At 44.3% G+C, this 12202-nt stretch overlaps 1 protein-coding gene across 4 annotated transcripts in view; it reads right to left on the bottom strand.

Annotated features, from left to right (window-relative positions):
* The window catches only part of LOC126929510 (aspartate-rich protein 1-like), a 34504-nt gene that overhangs the window by 1243 nt on the left and 21059 nt on the right, over positions 1–12202 (bottom strand). For 3 of the 4 annotated variants that reach the window (XM_050745945.1, XM_050745946.1, XM_050745948.1), the window contains 5 exons: positions 9490–9578; positions 7070–7091; positions 4328–4437; positions 3849–3870; positions 3315–3546 (listed from right to left, as the gene is read on the bottom strand). In XM_050745945.1, coding sequence (XP_050601902.1) covers positions 3404–3546; positions 3849–3870; positions 4328–4437; positions 7070–7091; positions 9490–9578 — 386 coding nt within the window. In that variant the 3' untranslated portion in view covers positions 3315–3403. Of the gene's footprint in view, positions 1–3314; positions 3547–3848; positions 3871–4327; positions 4438–7069; positions 7092–9489; positions 9579–12202 lie in introns of those variants that run through there. The other variant, XM_050745947.1, reaches the window with a different exon arrangement.

Raw genomic sequence — 12202 nt, 5'->3', positions numbered from 1 at the left:
CCCCCTCACTCCACAGCAGTCTACACAGCACCCCCTGACCAGGGGTACGCCTGTTTGTGCAGGTGTCAGGAGGGAGCCCTGGGCCTCTCTGGGCTTTGATCTTCCCTGGCAGGACTATAGAGGGCCCAGAACGCCGCCTTCTCCCAGCCAGGCCCTTCCCTCCCTTTCCCAAACTCAGCCACCTCACCACTCTCTGCCTCAGACTCAGGACTAATCTCACTATGTCCTTCATACCTGTTTGCATCAGGGGCTGCAAGAAGCTCAGCTCACCTGCCCCTCGAGGCCCTGAATACTACTTTTCTGATCCCGTCTGCTGAAACCTTTTTTCCAAGCCCTCTGGAGGCCCCAGGGCCTCATCCTCTTCCTGGAACATTCTTTCCTTTCTTGCTTGGTCTGAAACCTAGTTCTCCAGAGACCTGCTTCCCCATCGTGTGCGTCCTCCTATGTGGGGCTGCTTTCCTCCCTGCCTGCCCCTCATGCCCTCACTGGAATTGAACAGGTCCTTACAGACCATCTCCTGTGTCTGTTTTGAGGAGCCCTCTGGTTCGGAATCCCTGCACAGGTCTGTGGCCCTGGCCCTCTCCCCTCCCCAGCACCACACCACCAGATTGCTCTTGAAGGGCACAACGTGGTCTCCATGTGGCTGAGCCCAACTGCCGGTCCTCAGGCCTCATCTTTCTTTGGCCATGAGCATTTCCCCAGTGCAGCCTCACCACCTCCCCCTCCCTGAAACACTTCCAGGAAACGAGGCCACTTCTCTGCAATTCCGGTTGTTCAGTAACGTGCTATTGTGCTCTTTTAGAAACTGATACACATCATGGTGTGTTTAAGCCTTTAGGGAAGTGGGAGAACTGGGGACTGCTGTGTGAGCCCCTCTATGCCATACCAAGTCAGACCAGTGAGGGAAACTAGACCGCTATGCTGCAGGGCTACCTCCCCCTCCAGAATGCTTTTCACATCTTCCAAGATCCCCTCATTGGAGACCTTCCATGACCCGGACTCATCTTAGGCCTTCCTGTTCTCTCCATGTGCTACTGGGGTGCCTGCCGATCAGAAAATGAGCGGTGCTGTCACTGAACTGACTGCCCACGGGGACTCGTGGTCTTTGGTGCATTCCAGGCTCTACCACAGTCTCTGCATCCACAGACAACTGTGGTCCTGGCTGCTCTCTGCCATTAGGTTTCCCTTCCATTTTTACTTACTGCCTAAAGAATTTCATATAAAATTCTATTTAACAGCAGTTTATCTCAGACTCCCATATAGAACACATCAACTATTTTAATTTTTTTTCTTCTTTCCTATCACTGTCTAAAAGCACACTTTAGACCAGTGTGGTTGACTGTATCTAATTTTTAACCTATTAGATGGGCAATTTTTTTTTGAGAAAGAGTATTGCTCGGGGTGATTCTCTTTGATTGTCTCTGTTCTCATTCCATGAGAACAACCACATGCTCTATGGAAGCATAATCCTTCAATTGCACTCATACAACCTGTCAGTAACCTTTCACTCCCTGAGCCAAGAGCTTCTCCATCCGAGTTTCAGCAAGACCAATTTCTGAGCCATGGGGCAATGGGGAACACCAGCCTCACTAAGTTCACATGCCCAGCTGTGGAAGCAAATTTCATTTTATGGTAAGTCTACTTTGCCACTACAGGCGGTGTAGCGTGTAAGTTTCTAGATTAGCCTTTGGTGTTAAAGAGATCCAGCTCTTGGTGTGTCTCCTGAGTAATTTACTTCGCTGAGACTCACATTCCTCATCTGTATAATGACTATAACAAAACTAATTGTCTCAAAGTGATTGTGACACTTCAAGGAGGCAAGACAGAGAAGTGTCCATATAATATCTGATACTTAATTTATATGTTATTATTTTCATTCTTATAACTTAAGCACCTGCTTATTAACTACAGTCATGTGGCAGAATGACATTTTGGTCAATGACAGACTACATGTATGACAGTGCTCCCATAAGATTATAACAAAGCTGAAAATTTCCCTTTGCCTAGTAAAGTCGTAGCTGTTGGAATGTCGGCGCAGTGCGTTACTTACGTGTCAGTGGTGAGGTGGTGTAAACAAACTTATTGCACTGCATCATTAGAGTCAAACAACATTTCTTTTTGGTAAAGATTTTAAGTAATATACAAATGAAAGACTAATCAAAGTGATGGTTTTTAGAAAGAGATAAAACAGAGTCGACGAGGATTTGGAGAAATGGCTACTCATGTATGCTATTAGAGGAGCATGAATTGGTGTCATCATTTTGGAAAAAGTTTCGCATTATCTATGACAATGAAAGATATGCCCCCTTCTAATAGTCTTCTCGGCAGACGTGAGTGCTTGTGTTATTCCAAAACCACTAACAAAAATACTCAAAGCACCATTACTTGAGACAGCCACAATTATATTAAAAATAACCCTGGCCAGGCACAGTGGTTCATGCCTATAATCTAAGCACTTTAGGAGGCTGAGGCGGGCAGATTGCCTGAGGTCAGGAGTTCATGACCAGCCTGGCCAACATGGTGAAACGCTGTCTCTACCAAAAATACAAAAAATTAACCAGGCATGTTGGTGGATGCCTGTAGTCCCAACTGCTCGGGAGGCTGAGGCAGGAGAATGGTGTGATCCTGGGAGGCAGAGTTTGCAGTGAGCTGAGATCGCGCCACTGCACTCCAGCCTGGCCGACAGAGCAAGACTCCGGCTCAAAAAAAAAAGTCTAGAACTTAAGTGATGAATATCACCTTAAAAGCCAAAACCAAAGCCAAAATTTTGAAGACAGGAAATAGTGTGATACTAACTTTTGTGGGAAGGAACTCTTGGCTTCCCCAAAAATTAGAGAACTGGGGAGAAAGAAACCTCATCTCAAAATCTGTGATTAGGTTGGGAAATGGAGGCTGGAAATGTGCTCAAGGTCAAACATTCCTCCTCCCTTCAAAGGAGACTGGAGTTTTACCAGTGAGCCCAGAGTGAATATTCACTCCGCCATCCACCCCGGGAGATCCCTTTAAACCAGGAGCTCACAGCGAGGACAGAAACATGAATGTGCACTAACAAGTCCTGAAAGTTCACAGGGTGATTCTCGATTTCCCCTTGGCACACAGCAGAACTGTTTCTCTAGGTTCCAGGAAATGCCTTTGAGAGAGCTGTGTCCCCCAGATTCCCTTCATCACAGATGACACCAAGTGCTTAAGCCTACACCCCTTGTGCACAATCCCTAGGAGTGCTGACTAATCCAAACCAAAGGATCTGATGTTACACAGGCAGAAAAGAGCAGGTGGACTGCAAAGAGAATCTCTCATGAACGCGGCACCCCCATAGCCCATAGAGACAGTTCTTACCATGATGCCAAGAAACTCTGAGAACAACAAGCCAGACCTCACACATATTTCCATTTTCCTTCTGATTTCATACCCCCTCCTTCAGCCCCTCCTCACAATCAGCAGGGATAACTTGAGGCTCCTGGGAACCTTTTCCCATTGGGTTTTTCCTGGCATGTAGTTCCCTACCTGGATAAGTCTCCTCGTCACTTATACTCTCCAGCGTCAAGTCTTTAGAAAGAAAAACACCAGGATAAGTCATTAGAGAGAGTGACTCGCCCGCTCCTCCTACTTTAGCTGAAGCTGAATGATGGGCTATTCTCCCACCCCCCACTGCTTCTTACATGATCCCCTCATCTTTCTTCTGGGTTGGCAAACCTTCCTACAGCTTCTTGGGCCAGAGTTCTATACTGGCAGAATCACTTTCACGAGAACCCCAATCCTGTTTCCCAGCAGGAACCCAGAATCAGGTTTCTATACACTGAAGCTAGCAAGTTTTTCCCTCAGGAAGTGAGTTACTTCATGGTACATACCGTTTTCTTTCCAAGCTGTTATCTGCAATTGTATAAAAGAAAACATTATGAGAATCAGATTCTGCTGTGCACGTCACACAGATCTGTTATTCTCTGGACAACGATAAAAAACCAGAAGGTGGTACAGTGATTGAGCCATAGGTCAAAGTCCCCAAAGACTAGCACAGAGGATGGCTATAGAAAAACCACAGAATTTACCTTTAATTTTATATACAAATGCACAATGCTTAATCCAAGGAGGAAAACTGGTGTGGAAAATGCCTCAGCATTCCAGTTGATAGTGGATGCTGTCATTTAAAAGCACTCTAGTGTACCACATATAAGGTGGGAAGACACTCCTACTGAATTCCAGCTCCACAAAGAGAATAGGGTACATTGTACATAATGTGCATTGCCAGATTTTCGTATCAAAATTAACTGAGAAGTGAAGGAATCAGGAAAGCAACATTGCTGTAGAAGACCAAAAAAGGGGATCTTACATGGACATCATCATCATCATCACAGTCATCATCACAATCAGCGTCATCATCATCATCTTCATCTTTGTATCGTGGTGAGCATCTTAAAAACAGGCGGTCCTCAGGCCAAGCTGGAAGGACACAGAGGAAAGATCAGTTCTTGGTGGTTGGTGACTGTGAGTCACTCAGGGAGCTTTGCCGGATGTGGTGTATGGAGGTGGTTCATTAACAAGCATGGACTGAGTTGATGCTGGGCTATTCCCCTGAGTGGAACAGGGCAGAGAAGGGGAGCAGGAAAGACATGAGACATGGAGATCTTCGCCTTGCACTAGAGGCATCAGGCAGCAACAGAGAAGAGTCAACCCAAAATGAAACCAAAATGCACACTAAGGGTCAATGGAAGAGTGCCTTCCTCTCTCTCAAATGTTTTGAAACTCTTCAAAACAAACAGCATTTTCTTAACATATTCAAGACCCTGTCAGTACACTAGGATCCAGTTACGCTGGTACTACATTTAGCATCTGTTTAAAAAAATTGTTACTTGATTAAAAGCCTATTGTATTAATGAAATGGACTCAATTTCACCCAAATTATTCTATTAAGCACACACTCTTTTTCATGAAATAATTTTAAAAATTAAATATTAATATGCTACAATTAAAACTAGTCATGATTTCCTCTTTGTAAGTCTTATTCTGGAACCAGGGTGTGTGCACAAAACCTATTGGGCCCCTGTGATCCAGGGCTTCAGCAGCTCTGTGTCACTCTCCCTGAGGAGAGTCCCTAAAGATCAGGCTTCATTCAAGCAGGCCAACCTCACACAGCCTGCTCTACCTACACCAGTGAAGCTGAGAGTCATGACTCTCAATACTTTCTGCCATGAGGATAAGTTTCCAGGTTCAAATATACATTGTTTACTGAAATGAGGAAATGTATACCAATAGAAATGGATGAATTGAGGAAAAAATGTCCATGCATACAGGGGTGATTTTTTTGGATAACTAGCTTACAAAATATATATATATATATATATAAAATATATATATACAAAATAGTGGTATAAAAAATCACAAATTTGGCCCGGTGCGGTGGCTCATGCCTGTCATTCCAGCACTTTGGGAGGCCGAAGTAGGCAGATCACGGGGTCAAGAGATTGAGATCATTCCAGCCAACATGGTAAATCCATGTCTCTACTAAAAATAAAAAAATTAGCTGGGGTTGATGGCACATGCCTGTAGTCCCAGCTACTAGGAAGGCTAAGGCAGGAGAATCAGATGAACCTACAAGGCGGAGGTTGTGGTGAGTAGAGATCACGTTACTGCACCCTGTCTAATGACAGAGCAAGACTCCGCCCAAAAAATATTTAAAAATCACAAATTTTTATTAGTCATGTTAAATCTACCTTATGAGGTGTCAACATAAAGATTCTAGAAAGTAAAGAAGGTGCAAAGCAGTTGAAAGGCATCCCGTATTCATGGATAGGAAGACTAAACCTGACTAACACACAATACTACACAAATGATCTACGGACTCACAACAACTGCTATGAAACTGGTAACAGCCATCTGTGCAGAAATGGAAAAGATAATCCTAAGACTTTAAATAATTTATATATGCCTCAAATAACCATGGTAACTGAAAAAGAATAGTGTTAGAGGATGCACATTCATGAGAGTGAAATCTACAAAAAAAAAAAAAAAAGATAAATTCAGATCGTGTGCTCCTAGCTTGGGGGCACCCATAAGTATCACAGATATAGAATAGAGAGCCCAGAATTAAATGCATACATAGAGTCAGCTGATCCTCAACAAAGGTACCAAGAATACACAATGGGGAAAGGAAAGCCTCTTCCACAAATGATGGTAAAACTGCATATTCTCATTCAAATGAAGAAATGGAATGCTGACAGTGTGCTCGAGGTTGTGCTTCTCCCTCCATTTCCAAGACACTGGAGCTTTTATAGTGAGCCCAGAGTGAGTTTTCATTCTGTCCTCTGCTCCCAGGGAGATGTCTTGATACCAGAAGTAAACAGCAAGGACAGACAAATGAATGTGCTGCCATGAAAGCTAACAGTTCATAAGGTGAGGATCCATTTCTCCTATGCATCTGGGCACACCGCAGAACAATTCTGTCTCCAGGATTAAGTAACTGCCTGTGACAGAACTGTGTTCCAAACCAAAGGCTCTGACATATTGCAGTGGCAGAGGCAGAAGAGCAGGTGTTCTCAGAAAAATCACCTTTAAATAATAAGATGTGATCGAAATCACAGGATACTCAAAAACGTAGTACTTCTCACCCTGATGACATTGAACTCTGAAAATAACAAATTCAGCTTATATTTACTTTTTCTCTTTCTACACTCTCCCTCAGCCTCCTAAGCAGCAGGTATAACATGAAGGTTGCTGGAAATGCTGTTTTATTAGATCCCACCTGAAGTCTTGTTGACTACCTGGAGAGGCATCCTCTTCCCTGCTGAGATTCTCCAGAATCCACTCTTTAGACCCACTAACATCACGGTAAGTCAGTGAGAGGTGCACTCACTTCTACTCCAGGTGAAGACACACTGGCTCACACAAAATCTCCTGTTGGTCCTCTGGGTTCACACACATTTCTACAGCCCCTCTGCTCATAGTTATCCACTTGCAAAATCATTTGCTCTCACCAGACCCCCAATATTTTTTAACAGGAACCCAGATTAAGGTTTCTACATATTAAAGCCAGCAAATTTGTTTCTCAGAAAGTGACTTAGTTGAAGGTACGTACCCTGGACACGTGATGGTAAAATCTGCAATGAGAAAAAAGAAGATGCTATGAGGATCAGATCAATTCTGCTGCACCCCTTACACAGACCTGTTAGTCTCTTGATGACTTCAGAAAACTAGTTGTGAAACAGTGGTTGAATCAAAGGTCAAAGACCAAACATTCTAGCATAAAGGACACGTGTGGAAAAGACAAGAGCTTTTCCCACAGAATTTATCTTTGAGGTTGATGTAGATTGCTAAATGCACAGGGCCTAATCCAACGAGAAAAACAGGTGTGGAGGAAACTGCCTCTGCATCAGTTGATGATGGATGCTGTCCTTCAAAAACATCCTAGTGTGTCATGTATTAGATGAAAAGAAACTCCCACTGACATCCATCCTCACAAAGAGAGTTGTGTATGTTGTACATAATGTGTCTTGTCATATTTCTATATCAAAATTAATTGAGAAGAAAAGAAATAAGGTGAAAAAAATAATGTTTACACTGGCCCATTTTTAAGACAAAGTGCCTTGAACCAGTTTAGGTCAGCAAAGGACAGAAGAAATACTAGGTTCCTTCTTGGATGGGCAATGCCTGCTTGTTGGGCCCCTCCTCCTCCCCACTTAGTTGCCCTCACTTGAATCAAAGAAAATTAGTCTAAGATGAAAATTTACGGCCGGGCGCGGTGGCTCACACCTGTAATCCCAGCACTTTGGGAGGCCGAGGCAGGCGGATCACAAGGTCAGGAGATCGAGACCACGGTGAAACCCCATCTCTACTAAAAATACAAAAAAAAAAAATTAGCCGGGCGCGGTTGTGGGCGCCTGTAGTCCCAGCTACTCGGGAGGCTGAGGCAGGAGAATGGCGTGAACCCGGGAGGCGGAGCTTGCAGTGAGCCGAGATCGCGCCACTGCACTCCAGCCTGGGCGACAGAGCGAGACTCCGTCTCAAAAAAAAAAAAAAAAAAAGAAAATTTACTAGCCTGCAAAGTACCTTACTTTGTCTTTTCTTATCACCCTACCCAGCTACTTGAAGAGCCCCTGAGCTGACTAGGATGATAATGCATTGTGGGCTGCAAAAAAATGCAGTAAGAGAATCCTGGAAAAACACCTAAATCCCCCAACAACAATCAGTAGGCCATACCCAGGAAAACTGTAACCCCACAGTACTCAGCCTATGAGGAACCAGGGGAGGGACCTGCACACTAGGGGATAAATTGCTCGTTGAAACTCTGCTGGGGGTGTCTGCTCCTCAGACACCGAATCTTGCAACACTGTCATTAAAAGTCTTACTTTTGGCCGGGCGCGGTGGCTCAAGCCTGTAATCCCAGCACTTTGGGAGGCCGAGACGGGCGGATCACGAGGTCAGGAGATCGAGACCATCCTGGCGAACACAGTGAAACCCCGTCTCTACTAAAAAATACAAAAAACTAGCCAGGCGAGATGGCGGGCGCCTGTAGTCCCAGCTACTCGGGAGGCTGAGGCAGGAGAATGGCGTAAACCCCGGAGGCGGAGCTTGCAGTGAGCTGAGATCCGGCCACTGCACTCCAGCCCGGGCGACAGAGTGAGACTCCGTCTCAAAAAAAAAAAAAAAAAAAAAAAAAAAAAAAAAAAAAAAAAGTCTTACTTTTGGCCAGGCGCAATGCACCGGATCTTGCAACACTGTCATTAAAAGTCTCACTTTTGGCCAGGCGCGGCGGCTCATGCTTGTAATCCCAGCACTTCAGGAGGCCGAGGGGGGTAGATTACCTGAGGTCAGGAGTTCGAGACCAGCCTGGCCAACATGGTGAAACCCCGTCTCTACTAAGAATACAAAAATTAGCTGGGCATGGAGACATGGGGACACATGTTTTGATTCCAGCTACTCAGAAGGCTGAGGCAGGAGAATTGATTGAAACCAGGAGATGGAGGTTGCACTGAGTTGAGATTGCACCACTGCACTCCAGCCTGGCCAGCTGAGCGAGACTCTGTCTCAAAAAAAAAAAAAAAAAAAAAAAAAAAAAAAGGAAAGAAAATCTCGGCCGGGTGCGGTGGCTCAAGCCTGTAATCCCAGCACTTTGGGAGGCCGAGACGGGCGGATCACAAGGTCAGGAGATCGAGACCATCCTGGCTAACACGGTGAAACCCCGTCTCTACTAAAAAATACAAAAAACTAGCCGGGCGAAGTGGCGGGTGCCTGTAGTCCCAGCTACTCGGGAGGCTGAAGCAGGAGAATGGCGTAAACCCGGGAGGCGGAGCTTGCAGTGAGCTGAGATCCGGCCACTGCACTCCAGCTCGGGTGACAGAGCGAGACTCCGTCTCAAAAAAAAAAAAAAAAAAAAAAAAAATCTCACTTTGCTGTTTTTCAGCTCCATGAGTCTGTTCTTTGGGTTTGGACTGGTGAGTTTGTTTCTCACATCAGAAAACCAACATTTCCTTAGAAGACAAAGAAAGGTGGTCTTACCTGGACATCATCATCATCCTCATTATCATCACAATCATAATCTTCACTTGGTGGTGGGCTCACTAAACTCAGGTTGTACTCAGAAGAACCTGGAAGGACACAGAGAAAAGATCAGTGCCCTGGTTGTTTGTGACTGTGAGTCACTCCGAGCTTTGCTGGATGTGGTGTATGGAGCTGGTTAACAAGCATGGACTGCGTTGATGCTGGGCTATTCCCCTGAGTGGAAGAGGGATGGCAGAGGAGGGGAGCAGCAAAGACATGAGACATGGAGGTGTTGGCCTTGTACTAGAGGCATCATGCAGCAACACAAAACAGTCAACCCAAAATGGAACAAAAACACACACTAAGGGTTAATGGAAGAGTGCCTTCCTCCTTCTGAAATGTCTTGAAACTCTTCTAACAACATTTTTTTAACATATTCAAGACCATATCAGTACACTAGGATCCAATTATGCTGCTACTACATTTAGCATCTCTTTTAAAGGATTTATTACTTAATTAAAAGCTTACTTTATTGGTAAAATGGATTCAATTGTACCCAAATTATTCTATTAGTCACACATTCTTTTCATAAAGATGAAAGTTAAATTTTAAAATGCTACAATTAAAAATAGTCATGATTGGCCAGGTGCGGTGGCTCACGCCTGTAATCCCAGCACTTTCGGGGGCCAAGGCAGGCGGATCACGAAGTCAGGAGATCGAGACTATCCTGGCTAACATGGTGAAACCCCATCTCTACTGAAAATACAAAAAATTAGCTGGGCATGGTGGCGGGCACTTATAGTCCCAACTACTTGCGAGGCTAAGGCAGAAGAATGGCTTGAACCTGGGAGGCAGAGCTTGCAGTGAGCCGAGATCGCACCACTGCACTCCAGCCTGGGCGACAGAGTGAGACTCCGTCTCGAAGAAATAAATAAAACAAAACAATAGTCATGATTTCCTCTTTGTAAGTCTTCTTCTGGAACCACGGTGTGTGCGAAAAGCCTACTGGCTCCTGTAATCAGGGGCTTCAGCAGCTCTGTGTCACTCTCCCTGAGGAGATGCCTGAAGTATCAGGCTTCATTCAAATGGGCCAAGCTCACAGACCCTGTTCTACCTACAATGAAGCTGAGAGACATGACTCTGAACACTTTTCTGCCATGAGGATAAGTTTCCAGGTTTAAATATACATTAATTACTGAAATGAGGAAATGTATACCAATAGAAATGAACACATTCTTGAAAAAGTGTCCGTGAGTACAGGGGTGATTTTTTGGTTAACCAGCTTACACAAATTTTTTTTATTTGATGCCTGTTCATTCAGACATACAAAATATTTGTATAACAAATCACAAATTTGGCCAGGCACGGTGGCTCATGCCTGTTACTCCAGCACATGGGAGGCCGAGGTAGGAAGATCACGAGGTCAAGAGATTGGGACCACCAGGGCCACCATGGTAAAACCACGTTTCTACTAAAAATAAAAATTAAAAAATTAGCTGGGCATGGTGGCACAGGCCTGTACTCTCAGCTACTTGGAAGGCTAAGGCAGGAGAATCACTTGAACCTGGGATGGGGAGGTTGCTGTGAGCGGGAGCCCATCACTGCACCCCAGTATGGTGACAGAGTGAAACTCCATCTCAAAAAGAAAAAACCACAAATTTATATTAGTCATGTTAAATCTAACTTATTAGCTGTCAACATAAAGATTCCAGAAAGTAAAGAGGGTACAAATAAGTTGAAAGGCATCCCGTATTCATGGATATGAAGACTAAACATGACTAACACAATACTACACAAATGATCTACAGATTAAAAATAACTGCTGTCAAACTGGTAATAGCCATGTGTGCAGCAATGGAAGACATTCCTAAGACTTTAATGAATTTTTATGTGCCTCAAATAACCATGGTAACATTGAAAAAGAATAGTGTTGCAGGATGCACATTCATGAGATTGAAATCTACAATAAAAAAATAGAAACTGAGACAGCATGCTTCTAGCGTGGGGGCACCCATAAGTATCACAGGTATAGAGAGCCCAGAATTAAATGCACACATATAGAGTCAGCTGATCTTCAAGAAAGGTGCCAAGAATACACAATGGGGAAAGGAAAGCCTCTTCCACAAATGATGGTAAAACTGCATATTCTCATTCAAATGAAGAAATGGAATGCTGACAGTGTGCTCGAGGTTGTGCTTCTCTCTCCATTTCCAAGATACTGAAGCTTTTGCAATGAGCCCAGAGTGAATTTTCATTCTGTCCTCCCTGCCCAGAGAGATGTCTTGATACCAGAGGTAGACAGCAAGGACAGACAAATGAATGTGCTGCCATGAAACCCAACAGTTCATAAGGTGAGGATCCATTTCTCTTATGCATCTGGGCACACCGCAGAACAATTCTGTCTCCAGGATTAAGTAACTGCCTGTGACAGAACTGCATCCCAAACCAAAGGCTCTGACATTTTGCAGTGGCAGAGGCAGAAAAGAGCAGGTGTTCTCAGAAAAATCATCTTTAAATAATAAAGCAAGAGGTGATTGAAAACACAGGATACTCAAAAGCCCATAAACATAGTACTTCTCACCATGATGACATTAAACTCTGAAAAGAACAAACTCAGCGTATATTTACTTTTTCTCTTTCTAAACCCTCAGCCTCCCAAGCAGCAGGTATAACATGAAGGTTCCTGGAAACGCTGTTTTATTAGATCCCACCTGAAAGTCTTGTTACTTAC

This window comes from Macaca thibetana, chromosome 10 (assembly GCF_024542745.1).
Source record: "Macaca thibetana thibetana isolate TM-01 chromosome 10, ASM2454274v1, whole genome shotgun sequence".
Classification (NCBI taxonomy): Eukaryota; Metazoa; Chordata; class Mammalia; order Primates; family Cercopithecidae; genus Macaca; species Macaca thibetana.
The sequence above is the reverse complement of the archived record's forward strand: the minus strand, read 5'-3'. Positions and strand labels throughout refer to the sequence as shown.